The sequence below is a fragment of the Cuculus canorus genome, chromosome 8, assembly GCF_017976375.1.
Source record: "Cuculus canorus isolate bCucCan1 chromosome 8, bCucCan1.pri, whole genome shotgun sequence".
In the NCBI taxonomy this organism is placed as follows: Eukaryota; Metazoa; Chordata; class Aves; order Cuculiformes; family Cuculidae; genus Cuculus; species Cuculus canorus.
Window position 1 is genome coordinate 32,426,732 of NC_071408.1, and position 25,753 is coordinate 32,452,484.

A 25,753-nucleotide genomic window follows, 5' to 3' on the forward strand; every position below is an offset into this window, starting at 1 on the left:
TGGGCTGAGTACGTTCCCAACAGCCGCCAAGGTGTTTGCAGCCATCGGATGGGAGCGGGATGATCCAGGGCGTAATCCAGCATCTCCCCGGTGCACCCCAGTACTTACACTGATGGGGGGGAAGAAGAAATAACGCGAGGTGAATTGGCTGAGGAATTAGACCTTGTGGCTCGTCAACTTGGCAGGCGGAGCGAGGTCATCCTAACCTACCGTATGCTCCAAACTGGGAGATCTTTGCATAGCTTTTGTGATGAAATCTTTCCGCTGTCAGTGGGCAATGACTCAGAATAGGGGAGGGATGCTGTTTACTAAAAAACTCTTGGAGGGAGGGAAAGGGAAATATATAGGAGAGGCTAAGGATGGGATCCAAAAAAACAAGATAAGAAAAAATAAACCATGTGTAGAATGTGGGAGTGAGAATGGAGGTGGAGACAGAAATACCAAAGTGAAGGCAGAAAGGGGGACACGTGCTAGAAGAACGTGGACAGAAAGCCGAGTATAGGTCAGGAATAGCAGAGGGGCGTAAATGGGAATGAGACGAGATGAGAAATGAGGCGACAAAAGGCAGCGGATTCCAAAGTTGCGCCTATTGATGTGCCCTTTCTTAGAATCACAGAATCATTAAGTTTGGAAAAGACCAAGATCATCAAGTCCAACCATCAACACAACACCAACATGACCACTAAAGTGAATGTGTAGCCAAGATGACTCTAATATTATCAGGACAACAATGACCCTATCAGGACAGCAGCCTGCACTGGCAGAGGGTAAAACAATAAAGGTGTTCAAGTATGGAGAATCGTGGCAGTGACTAAAATGTCTGAGGTCAAAGGGAAGACCCATTGCCCCCCACCAAAATGCCATTCCTGCCTCTGTGAGGGTTCAGCTTACGTGTTGTAGCTGCTCTCCACATGCTCTTGTCACTTGTAAGCACCCATAGCACTCTCACTCATGCTTCAAGTATCCAAAGTCCTCCTGGTCCTTAGGAAATCCTCCTGACATCGCCAGGAGCCAGGAAATTAGATCTCAAGAAGTCTTTTCCTATGAGATGGTGAGGCCCTGGCCCAGGGTGCCCAGAGCAGTGGTGGCTGCCCCATCCCTGGAGGGGTTCAAGGCCAGGTTGGATGGGGCTTGGAGCCCCTGATCCAGTAGGAGGTGTCCCTGCCCATGGCAGCGGGGGAGAACTGGGTGGGCTTTGAGGTCCCTTCTGACCCAAACCATTCCATGATTCTATGAAATATTGTTTATCTCCTCTCTACAGGGGGGCATTGAAGCCAAGGGAGATGAATGACTTGCCCAAGACCACACTGGCAGGGTGTGGAAACCCAGAGCTCAAACCCAGCTCTCCCAAATCCCAGGACAGAACTGCAGCTGCTAATGAGAACCAAGAAAATGCAAAAAATGCAGATGAAGCATCTTGAAAGTTTCATAAGCAAAACTCCCGCTGCAGGCATGAATGGAGGAAGCACAGACTCCAACAGGCAAATTCTTTGCCACCCCATCTCCCAAGTCCCAGAAATCCTGTTGATCTGGGCTAATAAATTTCCCCGAGCCCTAGACATTCTCTTGGCCCTCATCCCAAGCTCACATAAGAAGCTATTTCATAGGCAAGGTTCTTATTTACAGTTACTCAGCTCCCATAATATTTTATCTGAGGTGGCATTTTTAACACTCCCCTCCCCAATACTGGATGAACCATCTCTTTCTTTGCTTTATAGGTTTGTAACTAATCTAGTTAAAATCCCATAAATATTGGGATGTTTCTGGGCTCCCCATTCAGGCAGGAGCCTGGCTGAGGAAAAAGCCCATTAGCATTAAAATGATGGTGACATCCAGGCTGGAGCTGACAATTCATTCATTTTTTAAGTCTCCTGTCATGGTGCCAGCTGCCCTTTTGGAGCTGACTGTGCAGCAACTGTGTAGTGCAATACTTGGGGAAACGGTATCCTGCCATAAATTCCAGAGTCACAAGTCCTTGCCAGGTCACACAGGGGGTTAACGCGCTGGTTTGCTGCCCCTGGGAGACCTGGGCTGGAGTCTTTGTTTTATTGCAGACCTGGGTGCCACTAACAGCAAGGAGAAGGTCATAAAGGAAGGGAATGGGGTGCTGGGGAGCAGCCAGAGCGGAGCAGCCAGAGCGGAGCAGCCAGAGCGGAGCAGGGAGCTTAGGCCGGCGCTGATGCTGGAGTCAATGAATTTCAGTTTGGGTCTCAGATGGTGGGGTTTGCTTGAATTGGAGCTCACGAGAGCTGGGAAGGGGTTCTGGATCAGAGAGTGCAGGGATAGAATGAGGGGGAACGGTTTGAAGCCAAAAGAGGGGAGATTGAGACGAGATTTTAGGGAGAAATGTCAAACTGGATGATCTTTTCTATGAGAAAGCGGTTCTGGGGGCCATTGCGCATCCAGGAGAAGCATCAGCATAACACAACTCTTTCTTTACAAACTGAGCTACAGGCCATGTTTCAATAGACGGCCTGCGCACACCTCTTGACTGTGCCTTCATTGCCACAGAAGGGTTTGGGTTGGAAGGGACCTCAAAGCCCATCCAGTCCCACCCCCTGCCATGGGCAGGGACACCTCCCACTGGATCAGGGGCTCCAAGCCCCATCCAACCTGGCCTGGAACCCCTCCAGGGATGGGGCAGCCACCACTGCTCTGGGCACCCTGGGCCAGGGCCTCCCCACCCTCACAGCAAAACATTTCTCCCCAAGGTCTCATCTCAATCTCCTCTCTTTCAGCTTAAATTTTATATATATAGCTGTATTTCACCATAGAGAGCTTAGCCAGCCCTAACACAGACCTCTACCTCCTAATGCTGCTTTCCTTCAACAGAAGACTTTACTGACAACCAGCCCAAGAATTCTACTTAAGAAGTTAATCTTTTCTTCTTCAAGAGTTAAAAAGCTGCCAGCTGTTTAATCAGATTATCAACATAAACTCCCTTCTCAGCCGAAGATAACTTCTGAGGAAATCAGAGAGAGGTAGATGCAGCCACTCGTTCCCTAGGACTTCTCCAGAAACTCAAATATCAGTTGTGTCAGTTAATTAATATGTGCTAATTAATTAACATCATTGGTTTTGACCCGATAGATCAGCTTTAACATCACTATAATCCAGAACAGAAGCTGGGACTCAGATAAGACCTCAGCCAAGATCAAAGCTAACGTCTGGAGAACCTCCCTGAACGTGGCAGTGGATTTCCCACCATCCTCAACAGCATCTTGCGAGGGTGGGAGGTGTGGGCATCTTATTGCCCGGGAAGGGCGTTGTATCTGGTCCCTCTCACCTTTTAGGGACATGCCCGCTGATAACATCTGGGCTCTCAGCTGTGGTCCTGAGCTCCAGCTCCCAGTCCGTGGGAAGTCACAGGGACTGCACACTGGCCCGTGCCCCCACCTGCCCACGGTTTGCTGCCTCGCTCTGCGTGCTCAAACTCTCCATTTCACACCAGACCTTCATCAGGTCATTTCAGCAACCACCTTCTTCTCCTGGAAGAAGAGCTGCCACCCTGACTGTCCCTTTCACTGACTACTGAAGTGAGGAAATGTTCTTACCCCACATCATGGAATCGCTGAGGTTGGAAAAGATCTCTAAGGTCATCCTCCAACCATCAAAACAACGCTATCCTGACGACTAACCATGTCCCTAAGTGCCACATCCACACAATTGTTGGACACCCCCAGGGATGGAGCCTCCCCCACTGTCCCGGGCAGCCTCTGCCCGGGCTTCACCACTCCTTCAGTAAAGATGTTTTTTTATAATATCCAATCTAAACCGCTCCTGGCACAACTTGAGGCAATTGCCTCTCCTCCTGTCCCTTGCCGCTCGGGAGAAGAGAGCGGCACCCACTTCAGCACAACCTCCTTTTGCGGAGCTGCAGAGAGTGACGAGGTCTCCCCTCAGCCTCCTCTTCTCCAGGCTGAGCACCCCCGGATCCCTCAGCCACTCCCAGAACCCCCGTTCTCTGGCCCCTTCCCATCTCCATTCCCCTTCTCTGGGCATGCTTCAGCCCCTCAACGTCTTCCCTGCAGCGAGAGGCCCAACATCCTCACCAACCAACATCCAATCCTCTATTTTTGAAACATATAAGGCCCGAAATGTAGAATTTGGGGTTTTACACCAGCTAATATTAATAGAAACATTCTCAGAATTCCCCCCCCCCCCAGTGTAAATGGAACACTCTATTTTTTCAAGCGTGCCCCAGTGGTGCTCGCCGCCAAACACTGCAGCATTGTACCCGCCCGGTGAGCTCGCTATAAACACATCCCTCGCTGCTCTGTCAGCCCCACTGAGCTTTCTGTAAACCAGTAAAAGTAAACCTACATGGTTAATATTTACCCTTTATAAGCGTGTATAATCTAGAAGCATTTTTAGCAGCACGAGCAAGGCACGATTTTAATCACGGATTTTCATCTCGACATGGTCCTGTTAAACACTGGATGGGTACATCCCGAGAAAGCCCGCTCCTTGAAGCCAGAGGCTCTCCTCTCCCAACTGATTACAAACATTGTGTTATCACACACTGGAAGACTCTTCCTATCTCCCATTTTTCTGCTCTGATGCCAAATTACAGAATTGTAGAAGGGTTTGTGTTGGAAGAGAACTTAAAGATCATCCATGTTCCACCCCTGCCATGGGCAGGGACACCTCCCACTGGCTCAGGGGCTCCAAGCCCCATCCAACCTGGCCTGGAACCCCTCCAGGGATGGGGCAGCCACCACTGCTCTGGGCACCCTGGGCCAGGGCCTCCCCACCCTCACAGCAAAACATTTCTTCCTAAGATCTCATCTCAATCTCCCCTCTTTCAGCTGAAAACCATTTCCCCTCATCCTATCTCTGCACTCCCTGATCCAGAGCCCCTCCCCAGCTTTCCTGGAGCCCCTTTCAGCACTGGAAGCTGCTCTAAGGTCTCTTTGGAGCCTTCTCTTCTCCAGGCTGAAGAACCCCAACTCCTCCACCCTGTCTAAAAGCTGAGCTCATGAGGATTTTCGGGCACAGACCTCAGGTTAAGCAGTAAGAGAGGACAGGGGGAGATATGGATTTGACCGTGTACAAAACAATGTAGATGAGCGCAAAGAGTTAAAACACTAACAACACAACAGCAAACTTATCTGATAGTAAACAGCTGCCAGGCAGTGCTGATTTTCTTCTACAATTAGCATAACGGCTAGCTTGTAGTGCTCCCTCCATGCAAAAGAGGTCCCGCTTTCACCTCCCCACTGACACTCGGAGTCGCAACTTCTGTACAACAACAGGAAAACAGACATTAATGCAGTCATAAAAAAGTCTCTGCACCAAAGTCATCTGCTGATAGCCTCTGCGAACCTTCTGCTTCCCGAGGACATGCGTTCCTGGGAAAACCGTAGGCAGCAGACGGCCTTCCTGGCTGACTCGGCGAGATGCCCTTCTCCCTGTGGGGCTGCACGAGCCACCAGGCTTCTGGATGGAGCCCATGCAAGGACAGAGCAGCCCACCAGCTCTCACCAGCCACCTCCCTCCACTTTCTGCCCTCAGCAGAGATAAGGTAAAGAAGAGATTCCATTCACGTAGTTTCTTCTTCACTCACCTAGACAAATCACCCCCACCAGCTCCACAACGCAAGACACATCTTTCAGATTCGGATGCTACTCAAGCTTAGAGATGGTTTAGCACTTCTCCCTTCTCGCAGTCACACAGTGCCAGGATGGGCAGCTATTTGCGCATTCTTGGACCGTAACTCCTTCTCCACAAACGTTCTTAAAGGACATACACAATCTCTTGGCTGCCCACAAGTCCTCCCTATCTGCAAGGATGGCATTGTGTCTACTTATTTGCCTCCTATTGATTTTTTCACTAAGCTATCACAGACTAGAAGCAAAGGGGCGACAAGCCAGGGAGCGGCACAACTCGCTGATTTCCAGCAACAAAATAAGCACAAAATAATGCCACAAAAAAAGCAAAAATAAGCACAACAAAATAATGCCACAAAATAAGCACACAGAACAGCAGAAGACAGCTAGCTGCTGCTCTGAGGTGCTCCCGCAATGTGTCAGTAGTAAAAGCCCAGATGGAACAGAATGGAAGTGAACAGTAAAGCAGCAAACACAACCACGGTGGTTTAATAAGCTTGTGTATGGAGCAGAGAATAAGGAATCTGGAGAAAACCAACAGGCATCTCTAGGGATTCTGAATCCTAGGACACTTCCAGCAGCTGGAAAGCACAGTAAGGAACAGAATTCCCTGCGCGGCAGAGCACACCCAACATCCTGCCAGACCACAGCTCCCCTCCTAGTTTATTCATGCAAAGAATTTTGCATGCAAAGAATAAAAATATATTAATCAATACTCGTAGCCTTCAAAAAAATAGCTACAAAAACACGTTCTCCAAATCCAAGGCTCTTTAAACATCGAGGTATCAGTGACAAGAGACTGTTCCACCGGGTCATGAACAACAGCGAAGGAGGAAAAGCATCAGAAAGAAGGCAGAGAGTTTCCCAACCTCTGACACAGAATAATGTTAATGAAACACAGATTATCAACTGCAAAGAAACAAAACACCTTAAGGAATGAGGAGTTTGCCGTGTATTTCAAAGCGGAAAAAGAAAACAAACAAGCAAACCTGAACATGCCGAAGAGAGCATCTTCTGCAGCACACAGCCCCACAATACAGATAAAACCAGGGGGTGGTTGTCTCCAAGATGCATTTAAACTGTAGGCTGAGGCAGACAGCAGCTGCCAGCCCTTAAGGACCACAGCCTGGGAGTGTGCTTTGATCAAGGATTTCTCAACCACACCCCAATTGACAGCAATCAGGTTCAGCTCCAGGAACTCCTTGGAATCACCAGCAATTTTCTTTCAAGCTTGCTCTTTTGCCTTAACAGATGGCAGTTTGCGTGCATTGCTCCACTGGGAAATTCTGCTCTTTGAGGGCCGAAGTTTAAAGTTAAGAAGTTTCTACTGGGATCATTTGGGATGATTAAGTCTGTGGGGTGGGATCTCTGTCCAGGCCTTTATCTCAGTTGGGAAAGAACATGTGTGTGGTCCTGATACCTCAGCCTCCTTCGTGCAACTCACAAGATGCAGCTGTGAAATTTTTGTTTCTAGAATATATAAAGAGATTTCAGGCACTATTGCTATAATTTGAAAGCTACGTTGCTGGATGAGAAGCTCAACGTGAGCCGGCAATGCGCATTCACAGTCCAGAAAGCCAACCATGTCCTGGGATGCATCCAAAGCAGTGGGACCAGCAGGAAAGGGATTCTGCTCTGCTCTGCTTTAGTGAGACCTCCTCAGAGGTCTCTTCTCTGGGCAGATGGTTCTAATGCTTCACCACTCTTTCAGCAAAGAATCAAATCTAAACCTCCCCTGGTGCAACTTAAGGCCACTTCTTCGTCCTGTCATTTGTTACTTGGGAGAAGAGCCCAGCACCCACCTCACCACAACCTCCTTTCAGGGAGCTGTAGAAGGCAATAAGGTTTTCTCCTAGTCTCCTTTTCTCCCCAGTTCCTTCAGCCACTCCCAGAACTCCTGTCCTCCAGCCCCTTCCCCAGCTCCATTGCCCTCCTCTGGACACGCTCCAGCCCCGCAATGTCTGTACAGCAGAACAGCTCACACACTGAAGCAGCGATGAGCACAATTGAATTTTACACTGAATTTCTCTTCGTTGTTGCCCTGCGGAGTTAGGAGGCTCCAAAGTTCCACTTCCACACAATTGGAACCTCTGTGACACCTTGACAGCAGCCAAAGGGGAACGTGGTGCTCTCAGAAAGCAAAAGGACTCTCAGGGCACAAATCATAGAAACACTTGGTTGGAAAAGACCTTTGAGACCATCAAGCCCAACAATACCCATCCACTGCTAAACCAGATCCCCGAGCACCTCATCTACCCGTCTTTTAAACACCTCCAGGGATGGAGACTCAATGCTTCGAAGCAAAACCACCCCAAATATGAGAAACCAGAGAGAAAGCACAGACTACACCAAACCTGACAGGCGTGGGCATAGCTGAAAGGGAAGGCAGTAGCGAAAAGGAAGAAAACAAACAGAAAATGCTGTACTCAAAAGAATTCAGCATCAACTGAGCAAATCGAAGCGAGAAAAACACCAAACCGATGTGAACCCACTTGAATTTTAGCTGCTGAAGCCTTTCTGGCTACTCGGCCGCTCTGCCTGTGCGTCGCTCTGCTTAATTCGCCCCACTGGATTTGCACCTCCTGTGAGTGACTGAGAGGAGCCATTGACTCCGGGAGCTCTGATTTAGTGTGGCAGGAACCGGCGGCCTGGCAGCGGCTGCGGGAGAGGCCCAGCCCGAGGTAGGTAAACATTAGAAAAGGAAAGGCCACAAGGAAAAAGAGTGGAACAGGGAAAAGGAGAAGAACGAGGAGGAGAGATGGAAGAAATGTGTGGCAAAGGATGGGCAGAGGAAAAAAAGAGAATGAGAAAGAGGAAAGTAAACACAGTACAAAAAAGGGCTGGATGGTGGGATTAGAGAGACCTTTCACCAGAATTCACATGGCTGTAAACCTCTGGGGTGCTCCACTTTGGTGCTGGATAGAATCATAGAATCATGGAGTGGTTTGGGTTGGAAGGGACCTCAGAGCCCCTCCAGTCCCACCCCTGCCATGGGCAGGGACACCTCCCACTGGATCAGGGGCTCCAAGCCCCATCCAACCTGGCCTGGAACCCCTCCAGGGATGGGGCAGCCACCACTGCTCTGGGCACCCTGGGCCAGGGCCTCCCTATGCTCATTGTGAAGAATTTCCTCCTAATGTCTAATCTAAATCTACCCCCTTCCAATTTAAAGCCATTCCCCCTCACCGTCTCACTCCAGGCCCTTGGAAAAAGCCCCTCCCCAGCTTTCCTGGAGCCCCTCTCAGCACTGGAAGCTGCTCTAAGGTCTCCCTGGAGGCTTCTCTTCTCCAGGCTGAACAACCCCAACTCTCTCAGCCTGTCCTCATACGGACGGTGCTCCAGCCCTGGAATCATCTCCATGGCCTCCTCTGGGTTCGCTCAAACAGATCCATGTCCTCCCTGTGGTGAGGACTCCAGAACTGGACGCAGGGCTCCAGGTGGGGTCTCACGGAGCAGAGGGGCAGAATCCCCTCCCTCCCTGCTGGTGCCACTGCTCTGGATGCAGCCCGGGACGCGTCCGGCTTTCAGGGCTACGAGCACGCACTGCTGGCTCGCTCTCTGTCACTCTGAGCACCAGCACCTGGAGACGCTTCCATGCTAGGCAGCCCTTCACGCTGCTCAGCGGTCCCGAGGCACTGTACACAAGGCTGACGCTGGGCAGAGGGAGGATAAACCATTCAGTCATTCTTTTCTTGATTTCTTTTGCTGGAAAGTCCTTTCCCTGGGGAGACATAGGCCTGTGGAAACAACAGGATACGCTCACTAAATCTGTAATACCTGCTGCGTAAGCCAGCTGCTTCAAATTCCTGCTTTTGCATCAGCCAAGCTCCCAGTAGACTTTACCTGCCCAAAACAGCGACCGCCCACGGCACAAGAAGTGAGGAGCCAGCGAAACACTCTTCATGACGTGAAGCAGGGAGCGTTTCCCAGTTCACCGAGGACAACAAAGATCTGGAACGGTGCCTTACGTGGAACAAAACCTAAAAAAAAAGGAAGATATTCCAAACTTTTCCCTGTTTTCTGACGTACATCCAGGAGGTGCAGGCACAGTCCAGAAAGTAAATGCTGGGTCATGGTTTCTAATGTGAAACGTGCTGGGAAAGCCTTTGAAAGGGTCACAACCTAACCTGAACTCCAGCGAAACTCAACCCATGTCAAGTGTTGTCATCTACTTGAAATTCAGTCCAGGCTTGTTAATAGGTGCTTCAAAGCTTTTGAAATGACCCTTTTTTGAGCAAGTGTAGGTTCAGTTACAGTTTCCCATCAAAGCTGTGTGAGTGTGAGGCAAGACACGAATCTAAGGGAGAAAAAGTGCCATTCATTGACTTTTCCTGCTGCATTTGCTGGGTGTTGTGGAAGTCACAGATCAAAGTGAATCGCTTGGTGCACGTCTTTAAATTGGATGTCATTAAAGAAAAAAGTGTTTGCATGAATTCCTGAAAAGGATTTTCCAACCAAAACCATTCTGTGATTCTATCTATATTGGCCTTCTCAGGAGGAGCAACTGAAGGCTGAATTTCCCTTTCAGCTATTGTCCTTTCTGGTCAGACTTTAAGGCATTGATGAAGAAAACCACTGCTGCCTTCTGTAGACCAAGTTCCGGGCAATGAGGGCCTGGAGCTTTCATCCCATCACCTTTCCTGAACCACAAAACCACTGCAAAATAAAACATGGATCGAGTTTACTTGAATGTAAAGACAAACACAAAAAGAGTAAATTGTGGCGGGTGGGAAAACCCCACAACAGGAACCTTAGAATCATAGAATGTTCTGAGTTGGAAGGGACCCACAACAACCAACTCCTGTCCTGGCAAAGGACACCCCAAAGTTCACACCGCGTGTCTGAGGGTGTTGTGCAGACCTTCCATCAGGCCTTGCCCAGGAAGGGGCTTGGCCCCCAGTGGGAGGAGGGATGGCAGTACGGGGGACATCCCCATCCTGCGTGGCATGGGGACATCCCTGGAAGAGAAGGCCGGGCTCTGCAGCCCTGCCTGAGAGTGGCACCAATGTCCCTCTGATGGGGACACCCATGACAGTGTCCCTGCCTCTGTCCCCAAGGCCACAGCATTTCCTCTGCAGGGAGAGGCTGTCTTGTCCCACATCATCCATTTCGTCTCCATTCCATCCCACCCAGCATCATCCATCCCGTCTGCATCACCCATCCCATCCTGTCTGCATCATCGTCGCATCTCCATTCCATCCCATCCTGCATCATCCGTCCCATTCCCATCCCGTCCCACATCACCCATCCTATTCCGTCCTGCATCACCAATCCCATCCCATATCATCCATCCCATCCCGTCCCACACCATCCATCCATCCATCCATCCCATCTCCACCCCATCTTGTCCTGCCTCACCCATCCCATCCCATACTGTCCTGTCCAGGTGGTGGTGCCACTCTTTGTGGAGCCGCAGTGGTTTCTGCAGGGCAAGTGGACAAAGCTGGGCTGTCTCCATCAGCCTCACTCCATCCCCTGGGACCTGGAGCCGCTCGGGGAGAGATGCACGTCGGAGAAGTGGAACAACGCGTTGTATGTGTTTGGAAATCCCGCCGTACGGCTGGAGGCTGCGCTGCCGCCTGGCCCGGCCGAGGACAGGGGCCCCATTGTCTGCGCCCCTTCTGCTGTCGCCTGCGCCTGCCTGGCAGCCGGCGTCCCCCTGCCGCACTGCTCTGGCCAAAGCCACGTCCAGGAGCCGTGCTCCCAGGACAACAACAACCCCTCTTTTTTTTCCTGCGAGGTCCAACAAGGCTGCTTTATTATTCCTGGTGGTGTTAAAACACAAAACATCTCGGCAGGCACACGCGTCCCTGGCCCCTGCGCCGGGAATCATAGAGTCGCAGAATCGTTTGGTTGCAAAAGACCGTTGAGATCATCAAGTCCAAGGAAGAAGGACTTACCCGGAGCCATGAGTAGAGTCCTCGTGAAACAGGTCCTTTCTGTAACCCTCTCGGCAGGCGATGGGATGTTTGGGCTTTGCTCCTCCGAGCTTCGGAGCTGCTGCTGCTTCTCCTCCCTCCCTTCCCATCTTTGAGGAGCAGCGCTCACCGACGCTGACTGTATGGGAATGCGACGCAGACAGGTTCATCGCATCCCTCTCCTCTTCACATCCCCTCTCCAGTGTCTGCCTCACCCTCCCCTTCTCCTTCCCCTCTCCGCTTTTTACGGGCTTTGGAGGGGTTTTGCCAAGTTTCACCTCTCTGAATCTGCTCCTCCACCTTCCAGCCTTGAGAAAAAAAAAAAACAACAAACCAAAACCAGCCCTGAACTTGTGTTAGGAACAATAATCTCATTTGCAAAGAAAAATCCCTGGAATGGGGACTTATTGTAACGCCGTTGGGTAGCAGACTCAACTGCTGGGCTATTTTCAATAAAGGAGCAAACTGCGGGATAACGCCAGTTGGCTCCTCCAGCCCAATTCTCCTAAATCATGATAGACAGATTGCGTGAAAAACAGGAATTCCAAAGAATTTCCTGCCCTGGGAACAGAAGTTAAGGCTATATTTAACAACATCTGAAGCTGTCAAGAATGCTTTGTGGTTGGATAACAGAGCAGAAAAATGTGAAAAATGCAGGCTACTGCTATACCAAATATGGAAATATTGTTACGTCTGGTGTCTAAATCCCCATCTGGAAATACTTACAGCCAGGAAAAGAAAAGACGCCACAACAGAAGCTTAAACTCCCTTCCCCGAGCCCGAATCTTAAACTTCCACAGGGCAATACCGTTCCAGGATGCCCAGATTGAGGAGGGGACAAGAAACCAGCAGCAAGGAGGATGAGAACCAGCCATGGTGTCCCCTCAGCTCCCGGCTGGCAAACCTTGATGCACCCGGAGCTCTGTGGCATCACCAAACATCTCGTTTCATCCTTCAAAAGCAGCAGCAGTGACAAAAAAAACCTGGGTACCACCGGGTGCTTCTGTGGGAAGCGGGATGGATGGCAGGGATGCTCCAGTGCGGTTGGCCAGGAATGGAGATGGCACATTGCCAGGCTGCAGGGGCTCTGTGGCATCACCAAACGAGACGTTTGGTGATGAATTTTTTTACCTGGGTGCCTATGTGGGAAGTGGGATGGATGACAGCCCTGAGCAGCAGGGACATGGATGTGTCCCCCCATCATCGCTGCAGCGCAACCACCTTCACGATGCCAAAAGCACCAAGGTCCTTGCCTCGATATCCTCAGCTGTATCTCAGCTTTAAGAGGAGAAGGCTTAGGGGAGCCCTTCTTCCCGTGTACCAGTACATAAAGGGTGTCTGTCAAGAGGATGGAGACTCCCTCTTCACGAGGAGTCACATGGAAAAGACAAGGGAGAATGGGGACCAGTTGCTCTGACTGGATTCCAGAAGAGAATTTTTTGCTATGAGAACAGTTAAATATTGGAATCATCTCCCCAGGGAGGTGGATTCCTCTACACCGGACACTTCTAAGGCTCAGCTCGACAGGCTACCAGACTGTCTCATTTAAACACAAAAAGCTTGGACTGGGTCATAGAACCATAGAATCGCTTGGTTGGAAAAGACCTTTGAGATCATCAAACCCAACTGTACCTGTCCACCACTAAACCATATCCCTGAGCACCTCATCTTTTAAACACGCCCAGGGATGGGGACTCCGCCACCTCCCTGGGTAGTTGTTCCAGCGCTTGAGAACCCCTTTTGGTGAAGAATTTTTTCCTGATGTCCAGTGTAAGCCTCCCCTGGACATTCCCTCTTGTCCTATCACCTAGATTATCCTAGAGGTCACTTGGACCAGATGATCCCAAAGGTTACTTGGATCAAACGATGCTAGGGGTTGTTTGGACCGTATGATCCTACGGGTCGTTTGGACCAGATGATCCAAGAGGTCGCTTGGACCAGACGATCCCAGATGTTGCTTGGATCAGCTGATCTGAGAGGTGGCTTGGACCAGATAATCCTAGGGGTTGCTTGGACCAAATGATCCCAGAGTTTGCTTGGACCAGATGATGCTAGGGATTGTTTGGACTAGATGATTCTAGGAGTCACTCGGACCAGCTGATCCCAGGGGTTGTTTGAACCAGCTGATCCTAGAGGTCACTTGGACCAGATGATGCTGGGGGTCGCTTGGACCAGATAGTGCTAGTGGTCACTTGGACCAGATAATGCTAGAGGTCACTTGGACTAGATCCTGCTAGAAGTCATTTGGACCAGATGATCCTAGGTGTTGCTTGGACCAGATGATGCTAGAGGTTGTCTGGACCAGATGATTCTAGGGGTCACTTGGACCAGCTGATCCCAGGGGTTGTTTGAACCAGCTGATCCTAAAGGTCACTTGGACTAGATGATGCTGGGGGTTGTTTGGACCAGATGATCCCAGGGATCGCTTGGACCAGCTGATATTGGGGGTTGTTTGGACCAGATAGTGCTGGAGGTCACTTGGACCAAATACTGCTAGAAGTCACTTGGACCAGATGACCCTAGGGGTTGCCTGGACCCAATGATGCTGGAGGTCCCTCGGACCCTGTGATGACGCGGGGGGTCCCTTGGAGCCGATGATGATGCGGGGGTCCCTCGGACCCGGTGATGGGGGGGGTCCCTCGGACCCGGTGATGATGCGGGGGTCCCTCGGTCCGCCGCCCCTTCCAAGCCGGTCAGCGCCCCCGGGTCCCCGGAGCGCCCCCGGGCTGCGGGACAGCCCTGCCCCCGGCCGAGGAGGGGGCCGGGGGGACCCCCCGGCGGGGCCGGGAGACGGGGCGGGGCGGCGCATTCCTGGGATGCCGCGAGCGTTGGCCGCGGCCGCTGCCCGGAACGCGCGACGTCAGCGGCCCCCGCGCCCCCTTATAAAGCGGCGGCGGCGGCGGCGGCCCCAGAGCGCGCAGTCAGCGCAGCCACCGCCATGGGAGCGCCGCCGGCCGCGCTCGCAGCAGCCATCCTCTGCCTCGCACCGCTGGTGAGCCGCCACCGGCACCGGGAGCGGCACCGGGAGCGGGGGAGAGGGGAAAGAGAGAGAGAGGGGATGGGGGAAAGAGAGAGAGAGAGGGGAAAGAGAGAGGAGATGCGGAACAGGGGGAGATGGAGGGGATGGGGGAGATGGAAGAGAGAGGAGATGGGGACGTGGGGGAGATGGAGGGGATGGGGGATATGGAGGGGATGGAAAAGATGGAGGGGATGGGGACATGGAGGGGATGGGGGACACGGAAGGGATGGAAACGATGCAGGGGATGGGGGAGATGAGGGAGATGGAAGAGATGGAGGGGATGGGGAAGATGAAAGAGAGAGGGGATGGGGATGTGGGGGAGATGGAGGGGATGGAGGGGATAGGGATGGAGGGGATGGGGACGTGGAGGAGATGGAGGGGATAGGATGGAAGAGATGAAGGGGGTGGGGGACATGGAGGGGATGGGGGAGATAGAGGGGAGGGAAACGATGCAGAGGATGGGGAAGATGAAAGAGAAGGGATGGGGATGTGGGGGAGATGGAGGGGATAGGGATGGAAGAGCTGGAGGGGATGGGGGACATGGATGGAAGGGATGGGGGAGATGAGGGAGATGGAGGGGATGGGGGACACGGAAGGGATGGAAACGATGCAGGGGATGGGGGAGATGAGGGAGATGGAAGAGATGAAGGGGATGGGGAAGATGAAAGAGAGAGGGGATGGGGGGCATGGGTGAGATGGAGGGGATGAGGAGATGAAAAGGGATTGGGGAGCTGGAGGGGATGAGGGAGATGGGAGTGATGAAAGAGGTGGAGGGGATGGAAGAGATGGAATGGGAAAATGGAGGGGGTGGAGAAGATGAAAAAGAGAGGGGATTGAGGAGATGGAGGGGAGGGGGAGATGAAAGTGGGGGAATAGAGGGGATGGAAGAGATGGATGGGATGGAAGAAGTGGAGCGGATGGAGAAGATGAAAGAGATGGAATTGGGGAGATAGGGGAGATGGAGGGGATGGCTTCAAGAGATGGAGGGAATGGAGAAGAAAGAGATAGAGTGGATGGGGAGATGGAAGAGTGGATGGGGAGATGGAAGAGTGGATGGGGAGATGGAAGAGTGGATGGGGAGATGGAAGAGTGGATGGGGAGATGGAAGAGTGGATGGGGAGATGGAAGAGTGGATGGGGAGATGGAGGGAACAGGGAGGGGATGGAGCAGATGCGGGCATAGGGAATAGGGGAGATGGAGGGGATAGGAGGATGCGGAATGGGGGAGAGGATGGGAGAAATGGGGTGGGGGAGATGGAGGAGTGGTGGAGTGAGGTTGTAGTGGTATGAAGGGGATGGAGAGGATGGAGGAAGATGGGGAGATTGGGGAAATGGAGAAAATGGAGAGGATGGGGATCAGGGAGATGGGGATGGAGGGGATGGGGTTATAGGGGTATGGAGGAGAGGATGGGAATGGAGGAGATGATGGGGGAGACAGGGAATGGGGGGCATGGGAGGACAGAGGAGATGCAGGGGTGGAGGAAATGGTATGGAGGGATGCAGGGGATGGGCGAGTTGGGAGGATGGAGGGGATTTAGGAGATGGAGGGGATTGGAGGCATGGAGGAGATGGGGAGATGGAGGAGATGGGGACATGGGGGAGGAAAGAGGAAGGGGCATGGAGGGATGTCGTGTTGAGAGAGAGCTTATGAAGGGGTGGAGGGATGGACAGATGGAGGCACAGAAGAGATGGAGCGATAGAGGTATGGTGGGATGGGGGTATGGGAGCATGGTGGGGATAGAGGGATGGAGGGAGGCTGCATGTCTCAGCTCCCCACACTCACCGGCCCCGCTCCATTCTGCTCCGTAGGCTCTGGGCTCACTCTGCCCTGCCGTCTGCCAGTGCCCGGCGACTGTCCCGCAGTGCTCCCCGGGCGTGGGGCTGGTCCTGGACGGCTGCGGGTGCTGCAAGGTCTGTGCCAAGCAGCTGAACGAAGACTGCAGCCGGGTGCAGCCCTGCGACCACACCAAGGGGCTGGAGTGCAACTTCGGCGCCAGCCCCGCAGCGCTGAAGGGCATCTGCAGAGGTAAGCGGCTCCCCCCAGGAGAAAAACCCACTCCCCACAGAGCCAGGTTTAAGGAATTTCGAGCCCATGTATGGTTATGCTTTTGTTGTTGGGAGCTTGGCAGAAAGGCACATGACTTCAGCAGTCTGGAATGCGATTCAGTGTGTCTGGGCTCTGCTAAACGCACAGAAGGAAAAGTGATTCCTGACTAAGTTATTGTTCTGGCCCCGCGTCTCCCGGGGCTTGCGGGGAGCTCCGCCGTAAATTGAATTTAACAGCCCAGCAAATACCTGTGCGATTCCCACCGCTGCTTCCCACTGCTGACTCCCTCCTTTTCCCTCTCCTGCAGCCCAATCCGAGGGGAGACCGTGTGAATACAACTCCAAAATCTACCAGAACGGCGAAAGCTTCCAGCCGAACTGTAAACACCAGTGTACGTGCATAGATGGAGCTGTGGGCTGCATCCCGCTCTGCCCGCAGGAGCTCTCGCTGCCCAACCTGGGCTGTCCCAGCCCCAGGCTGGTCAAAGTCCCCGGGCAGTGCTGCGAAGAGTGGGTCTGCGATGAAAGCAAGGATGCGCTGGATGAGCTGGAAGGCTTCTTCAGCAAGGAGTTTGGGCTGGATGATTCCGAAGGTGAACTAACCAGGAACAACGAGCTCATCGCCATCGTGAAAGGAGGCCTGAAAATGCTACCAGGTGAGTATGGGTTAATCTGCGTGACAGTGACGGGGAGGAGGCAGGAGGGCGGAAATACGACTCCTTAGACCCCTATGGAAAGAAAGAAACCCAGCAAGAGGATGTATTTAGGCTAAGCCCTCCTTTCCTTTTCCAGTTTTTGGATCTGAGCCACAAAGCCGAGCTTTTGAGAATCCCAAATGCATCGTGCAAACAACCTCCTGGTCCCAGTGCTCAAAGACATGTGGAACCGGCATCTCCACGAGGGTTACCAATGACAATCCCGACTGCAAGCTCATCAAAGAGACCAGGATATGTGAAGTCAGGCCGTGTGGCCAGCCTAGCTATGCCTCCTTGAAGGTAAATAACAGCCTCTTCCCGTGCTCCTCTTCTTTCTAAACTGCTTTGGGTGAAGGGTAAAGGCTGAAGAAAGATCTCCTGCTAATGATATTATTGCTTCTCCTTTACAGAAAGGAAAAAAATGTACCAAGACTAGGAAGTCCCCATACCCAGTGAAGTTCACCTACGCTGGATGCTCCAGCGTGAAGAAGTACCGCCCCAAGTACTGCGGCTCGTGCGTGGACGGCAGGTGCTGTACGCCTCAGCAGACCAGGACTGTCAAGATCCGGTTCCGCTGCGACGATGGAGAAACCTTCACCAAGAGCGTCATGATGATCCAGTCCTGCCGATGCAACTACAACTGCCCGCACGCGAACGAAGCTTACCCCTACTACAGACTAGTCAACGACATCCACAAATTTAGGGACTAAACCATCTCGGGGGTGGGATGCTAAACCCAAGTGTGAAGTAACCAGCCGTGGAGAAAGGACCTTGGATGGAAATGGTGCCTTGCCCAGTTGAGGGCAACATTGAGATGTTAGAAGAGTGCACTGTGCAACTGGACACTAACGCAACAGAGATTTTAAGCATACTTAAAGCTTCATAGTACTGGAGCAACTTTACTGCTTCTTTTTGGAGCACCTTATCGAATGATATACTGTTTTCTGTTTGTAAGTGATCAGATAAATGTCTCGTTCCGGTTTTGAAACCTTTTTTTTTTTCTCCTATCCTGTCCAATTTAACACTACGCTTCTCCCCTCCTCCCTCCATCTTCTCCCACCCTTTCCCAACCAAGTTGGAAGTTACATTCCTTCCTGAGGTGGGCACTTGTGGGGTGTTCACAGTGGCAGCTATTATGTACCAACTGTAGTTTAACGGCAAACAGAAATCAGTTGTTTTAAAGCTGAGTATTTTATTTATCAAACTGTAGCGGTTTTGTTTGGTTTTTTTTTTTTTCCCCCTTTTGAGTTTTTTTTTTACCCCTTCCAGCCCCTGTAATACTGGAATAAGTTGTAAATGATTTTAATTTTATATTCAATGAATTAAAAGAATTTATTTATGGAATTAATCATTTAATAAAGAAATATTTACCTAACTCCTCTTAGTGCAGTATCCTGATAGGCAGCAGATTTGAGGACAGCAAAGGCAAGAGCTTGCTGGGAAAACAATGCTGAAAAGCTTAGATTCCTGCAAATTAAACCAAGCTCTGCTACAGATGCAGCAAGGAACTTGACGGGGAGTCTAATTCTTTGGGTAAATGACGTTTTGAAGTGGTGCATGCAGGCTCTAACCCCGTGGTCTAGAAAGTATAGACAGAAAAAAACTTCTTGGCGTTGAAAGCGAATGTTTGATAGCCAGACTGAAATGTTAATTAGACTGTCAGATTATTCAGACCGTCCTGGAATTTGCAACATAAGGTGCTTCATTAGGATGCAGCACATGCACGATGATGTTGAACATCGGGGTGGAAGTGGTCATCAAGCCTCGCGTTTCTGGGTGGCTGCTTCTTGCAAATTAATACATTTCTCCGGCAGAAGAATGTTTCCTGCAGTCTGCAGGAGGTAGTTTGCTTTCACTAAATTCAAATTAAATGAGCTTGAAGCAATGACTTTTTGTTAATCCTAATAACCCAGTGATGAAAAGTAAACATACTGTTAACAAGAGAGGAATGTGAGGAATTTCGAGTACTTCTCCAATAGCGTAAAAGGCAAAGCAGCCACTCTTCCCTGCTCAATCTTCCCTTCCCGCTTTTCAGTATGCAATTAGACTTGGTACTGTGGGACACAGGGGACGTTTGGCAACCCAGGGAGTTGTAAGGCAGCGAGCTGGCACACGGCAAGAACGGGACATTTAAAGAAATGAACTAGCAGAGGATCCGGGAAAGCATCAAACCTTTGTATTTCGCTGGGTAGCACAAAGCTGTGCTACGGACAGGACTGAAAGGAGACCTGCAACAGGGTTGGTTTAACCCCTCCTTGGAGGACTTAACTCCTCCTGGTTAGTTCTCCGGCAAAAGATCCTTTCCTGGTCTTTAGTAAGAAAGCTATGCGGTCACGGAGGTGTTAGAATTGTGAAGGGGTGCCATCCCGTGTCAGCTCAGTGCTGGAGTGGTTAAGAGTCAACTTTTTGTTAGATTTGACATAAATATTTCAATACAATCACAGAATCATGGAATGGTTTAGGTTGGAAGGGACCTCAAAGCCCATCCAGTCCCACCCCATGCCATGGGCAGGGACACCTCCCACTGGATCAGGGGCTCCAAGCCCCATCCAACCTGGCCTGGAACCCCTCCAGGGATGGGGCAGCCACCACTGCTCTGGGCAACCTGGGCCAGGGCCTCACCACCCTCATCACAAAGAATTTCTTCCTAATGTCTAATCTAAATCTTCCCCCTTCCAATTTAAAGCCCTTCTCCCTCATTCTATCACTCCAGGCCCTTGGAAAAAGCCCCTCCTCGGCTTTCCGGAGCCCCTTTCAGCACTGGAAGCTGCTCTACGGTCTCCTTGGAGCCTTCTCTAGGCTGAACAACCCCAATCCTCTCAGCCTGTCCTCATAATAAATGGCCACATATCTCTGCAGCTCATCTCTGGCAGCTAAAGCTTCGCCTGAGAAATTACAGCCATCTCTCTTCTGCTCAGTCAAGTTCTCTCCCCGCAGGCATTCAAAACTGGAGCTGGTTTGGAATTCACCACCTGGCCACCAGTCTCAGCTGCATCTAAACTTGTCTGTACGGTATTTGTTGACAGCGGAGGTGTAAAATGCAGCGAAGCACTTTTGTTTGGGCTCTACTTCCACCCAGCACCGAACACATCGCTCCCTCAGGTGCTCACCGAGAATCCAGCAGGTTTACGTGTTGGGTTGGTGCAAGGAGAGAGGGACAGACGCCGCTGCTCACAGACACACAGCGCCTGCACGCGCGTTCCGTGCCATCCCCACCACCACACACGCCAGGATGACACCCACCTTCAAACCAACATCAGTAGCAGCTCCCTAGAGAGTCACAAATCCGTGTGACTATGGTGGGAACACGCACACCGCGTACAAACACGTGGCCTTTCCACCTCCTGCCCGGCTCTCAACAGGGTTTTACACCCTGTGCTTTGGGCTTTTCATGTTTCATCGGTGGTTCTGTGATCTTCTCAGTAGAAAAATGCACTCTTGAGACAAAAAGAGTGCAGAGAGAAGATCACGCCAACCCTAAAGTGTATTAAATGAAATTATCCTGCTGTAAAGAGAGGGAATGAACCCCGCTAAAAGGGATCTCACACCAAGCGATCCTCACCCACGCTGTCCTCTCTTCATTCTTTGCGTCTCACACGGCAAAACTACCAAACCCCACGGTTCGTAATAGCATAAAAGGAATCGGTGTTGGGTTTTGTGTATCAGCTTTGCACTTGCTTTGAAGGCTTTAGATCCCGTGTCGCTCCAGCAGACAAAACCCTAAGTACTCAGCATGAAACTATAAATGATAAACGCCCATTTCTTTTAAGTGGACTCAGCAGAGCTTTGAGAGGGCCTTAATGAACACAACTAGAATTGTATTTCTCGGTCAAAAACTAAAATATCAAAATCCTTTTTCAAGAGGAGGCATTAAGAACATAATAGACAACGATGAGCAGCAGTGAGTTTTGAGGACATTTCAGTGCCAGGCCACCGAGCAGCCCAGATGCCGGGAACATCTCCGTGTGGAGCTCCTCTACGCCGGGCAGACACCAGGAGAGTCCCCTGTCTGTCCCTGGGCCCTCGGCTGATGATTTTCCAGGTGTTCCCATGTGTTCCGCAACCCCCCTGCCCAGCGGCACTGGGGGAGCGCGGGGGTGACGGAGGATGGAGAGGGGGCCCAGGGCAGGTTGCTGAGGCGGATGCTGCCGCCAAAAGGAGCATTTCTCACACTACAGCTGCAGAAAGGCGCGTTCCTGTATTCCAGGCGCTCACTGACACGGGTTTGATGGTGGCAACAATATCGGGGTTATGTGTAAAAACCTTCCCGACCGACGAAGGCGACTCAGCAAAGACAAAGTTTCTGCTTCCTTACGCGCCGCATCACAGGAAACAAACTAAAAGGAATATGCGGAAAGCAGACATCCACGGTGACATGAAATCCTCTCTCATGGGGTGCTGTGAGCTCACCCTCCAGCATGAGCAGCAGATGGGGAGAAGCTAAGATCTTACTGACAGCGGGGACAGCCAAGCTGTTAATTAACTCTCTCTGAGCCGTAAGAGCCTCTGTGGTCCGTGTATAGACGACTACAGAGCCCACAGCAAAGCAGTCCCACCCGACCCTCCGGTGGACACCTCCTACTGCGGCTGCTGCCAAGGTGAGGAGGCACACGGACCATGTGGGAAGAAGGAAACACCGTGGGATTGCTGCCGGAGGGTGTCCTGTGCTCACAGCCCACTGAAGCTGCAGGAATTCCGTACCCTCTCCTCCCAGACAAGGAGCTCTGTCACAGATTTGGGCACGGAGGAGAATTTCTGAGCTACGGCTGCACAGATCTCGAGGGCTGAAAGAAGGAAGCTTGCAGGGGGCAGTCCTTCAGGGTTGGAAGTCAAACTTACCTACCCAGAAGCCGCTGGATGCGTTACACCAGAGCTTCCTTTGCCAGGTACGGCCCCTACTGAGCCGATCCTGCTGAACAGCCCTGTGAAGCACATGCACATTTCAGTTTACTCCGGTTTAATCGGGGGAACTATTCCCATGCCGTGCCCAGAGCGCTCCGCACACAGCAAGGGAAGCCTGGGTCCACTTTGCCTCAATCCTGGGTTTTTCATGTAACCACATCCCTGGTTTTATCTTCACAACTTTTTTCGCCACGTCACAAAACTTTGTAAAACAGCACAGCAAAACATGGAGGTGCCGTGGTGGAAGAGTAGCATCCACCCAGCTTTGGAGAAAACCGTAAGTGAGTTTCAGCTTATCAACAACTGACCTGCACTGAAGCGCTGTGGGGCTTGGTGCCCAGAAATTATAGATCGTAGAGAAGACGACTTCAACAAAATCATAGAATAGAGTGATGTAACAGTTTGGATTGGAAGGGACTGCAAAGCCCATCCAGTTCCAATGCCACTGCCATGGGCAGGGACAAGGATCAGGTTGCTTAGAGCCCCATCCAACCCAGCTTTGAACCCCTCCAGGGATGGGGCAGCCACAGCTTCCCTGGGCAGCCTGGGCCAGGGCCTCACCAACCTCATTGTGAAAACATTTCTTCCCAAGATCTCAACTAAATCTTCCCTCTTTCAGCTTAAAACCATCCCCCCTCATCCTCTCACTCCAGGCCCTTGGAAAAAACACCCCCTCCCCAGCTTTCCTGGAGCCCCTTTCAGTGCTGGAAGCTGCTCTAAGGTCTCCCCAGAGCCTTCTCTTCTCCAGGCTGAACAACCCCAACTCTCTCAGCCTGTCCTCCTATGGGAGGTGCTCCAGCTCTCACATCATCTCCATGGCCTCCTCTGGACTCACTCCAACAGATCCATGTCCATCCTGTGCTGAAGATTCCAGAACCGAACTCAGCAAAAGACAAAATAAGCACCTGTGCCTGTAAAGACGGAACACCAAGGAGCTGAATGGGTGGCATCCATCCACTATGATTTTTCACTCCTGAAAAACTACAGAGCTATGACTTCCACATACACAATTTATGTTGGAGAAGATCCTGGAAGACCCCAAGGCACCATTCACGTAAGCAACTTCATCTGTCTTGAAGTACACTTACGGGATGGAATGCAGCAACTGTCCAGGAGGAAAAGATTACACAAGATTCCGTAAAGGTTTTTGTTTCCTAGACAGCAGAAATGTAAAAGTAGGGTGCATAGATTTACCCAGATGGGAATCCAGCCAGGACACACACATTAACTCAGCACGGACAAATAAATTCACAACCTCACCGTGGATGCGGTTTCAGTTCAAATGAAAGGACTCCGTTACAGATATCGGTTACAGCCACAGGTGTAGATCAGCAGTAGTTTGAGACCACTGGTTGAACACCAGATCAAAAGGAGCCCAGAGATCATTTGAGTCAAAAGACACCCATTTCTCAGAAGCTACCGATTTCCTTCAGCATCTCAAACCAACCAGGTTAGATCCTAATTAGCTCATTAATCTGACAATATCAGACCTCAAGACATCACGGTTGTAAAACCAACGAGTCTATTGGTGAGAACTTAAACCAAGAAAATATGTTTTACTCTACAGAAGCAGATACTGGTGCTGTAGAGGAACAGTCCCATCAAACCCAACGCAGATGCCCCAGTGCAGCTGGAAATGGAGGTTGGGAGAAAAGGTCAACAAAGAGAGACCACTGAGAGTTTAGACGTGAAAGGGATGAGGACTCCTCAGGCAAGCTTTTCATGCCACCCTTGTCTCCTCTTTTCCCTGAATGTCTATACCTCATCCACCAACTTAATTTTTACCTCACTTGAACTTAACTCCACTCCGTATTGGCACTCTCGGCCAAATGGACAAGTTCTGGGGTTATGAAACAATTCAGTAGCAAATCAGGAAGCGAGGTGTCGAACAGGCAGCTTTCACAGTCACTTCTTCCTCCTCTTTGAGGCACAACTCGGATGACAGGAAAAAAGCAGCAATGTGCTTTTAAAACCACCTTTGCTTTCCCCGCTAGCTCGGGTCGCGCAGGAACCAGCCGGCTCCCAGACCAGTAATCTATTTGCTTAATCAAGGCACTCTCTCCCCTCTCATTTTTATCCCTACTTCTTCGTCAGATTATTTTAGCTCTGATTTGTCACGCAACCCCACAAACCGCTGCGCTGATGCAACTGATGCAAAAAGAAGCCGAACACAAAAGGATTAAATAAACATGAGGACAACTGAGCCAGTTAAAAACCCAAACCCGCTGTTTCTATCACTCGTAGGAGCCAGGAAGTCCACAAAGACTCACAGAATGGTTTGAGTTGGAAGGGACCTCAAAGCCCATCCAGTCCCACCCCTGCCATGGGCAGGGACACCTCCCACTGGCTCAGGGGCTCCAAGCCCCATCCAACCTGGCCTGGAACCCCTCCAGGGATGGGGCAGCCACCACTGCTCTGGGCACCCTGGGCCAGGGCCTCCCCACCCTCATTGTGAAGAAATTTCTCCCTAATGTCTAATCTAAATCTTCCCTCTTCCATTTTAAAGCCATTTTCTCTCATCGTGTCACTCCAGGCCCTTGGATAAAGCCCCTCCCCAGCTTTCCTGGAGCCCCTTTCAGCACTAGAAGCTGCTCTAAGGTCTCCCCAGAGCCTTCTCGAGCTTGAACAACCCCAACTCTCTCAGCCTGTCCTCAGAGCAGAGGTTCTCCAGCCCTGGGATCATCTTCGTAGCCTCCTCTGGACCCGTTCCAACAGTTCCATGTCCTTCTTATGTTGGGGATTCCAGAACTTGATATGGGACTCCAGGTGGGGTCTCACCAGAGTGGAGTAGAGGGGAAGAACCCCTCCCTCGACCTGCTGGACTTCCCCTCACCCCAAAGGCACACGAGGCGTTAGTGACTTTCCATCTTTTACCACTCTATTGATTTTTCCTGCCAAAAAGCCTACTACAATAAGATAACCTGGAAATGCTTTTCGGCAGGAAAAGTTAGTGGTGAAATCAAGCCAAACCAGCGGAGCTTTGCTTCCAAACCAAAGCAGTGTTACAACACACAGAGCCAAGGAAGGGAAGAAGCTCTCGCAATATCAGCATCGTTAGAGCGAAGTTGCTGCCTGACCGGTCCCCGAGACCCAGCAGGGCACAGCGGGATGCATTTCTGTTATCACAGACAGGCGGCAAAACAACCAGCCTTGTTTTCCCCTGCTTTTACACAGCATCTGCAACTTCCCTTTCAGTTTCAGTATTTATTTAGAGTTGTTTTTGCTGCCATTTCTTGTTTGTCTTGCATACATGTGACTTCCTTCCATTCCACCACAAATTTCCACCAAATAAAACCATATGCACTGCCATAGCAACATTTTAATACAAACACAGGGTAAGCTTTGTTCCCCTCAGTACACAGTGCATTTTTTTTTTTCTCTCTTATTAACAGCAACGCATCTGCATACAGTTTAACCGAACGCCCTAGCAACAGCGTAAACACAAATTCAAGCTTTTTTTTTGCCTTTGGAGGGCGGAAGAATAAATGTTTTGAGGAAAAGAGCGTGGGACTTAAGAAAGAATGAAATGTTTTGTGACCAAATACAAGTTGGTCACAAGTTGTGA

At 51.1% G+C, this 25,753-nt stretch overlaps 1 protein-coding gene and 1 long non-coding RNA gene across 3 annotated transcripts; one reads left to right on the plus strand and one right to left on the minus strand.

The window, feature by feature from the left end:
* Positions 1-2,145: 2,145 nt before the first annotated feature.
* On the minus strand, positions 2,146-16,463 carry LOC128852838 (uncharacterized). Of its 2 annotated transcripts, XR_008450893.1 has the most exons (5): positions 16,329-16,463; positions 11,510-11,666; positions 9,737-10,265; positions 9,453-9,589; positions 2,146-9,346 (listed from the first exon to the last, which is right to left on the minus strand). It is a non-coding gene; the product is annotated as an uncharacterized LOC128852838 (long non-coding RNA). The 2 variants fall into 2 exon arrangements; XR_008450892.1 differs by lacking the exon at positions 9,737-10,265.
* On the plus strand, positions 14,329-18,524 carry CCN1 (cellular communication network factor 1). Its single transcript, XM_054072448.1, is given in 6 exon segments — positions 14,329-14,443; positions 14,446-14,519; positions 16,355-16,571; positions 16,900-17,247; positions 17,384-17,586; positions 17,697-18,524. Coding segments are annotated over 6 exon segments (1,242 nt in total). The 5' UTR covers positions 14,329-14,343; the 3' UTR covers positions 17,997-18,524.
* The last annotated feature ends 7,229 nt before the right edge of the window (positions 18,525-25,753 follow it).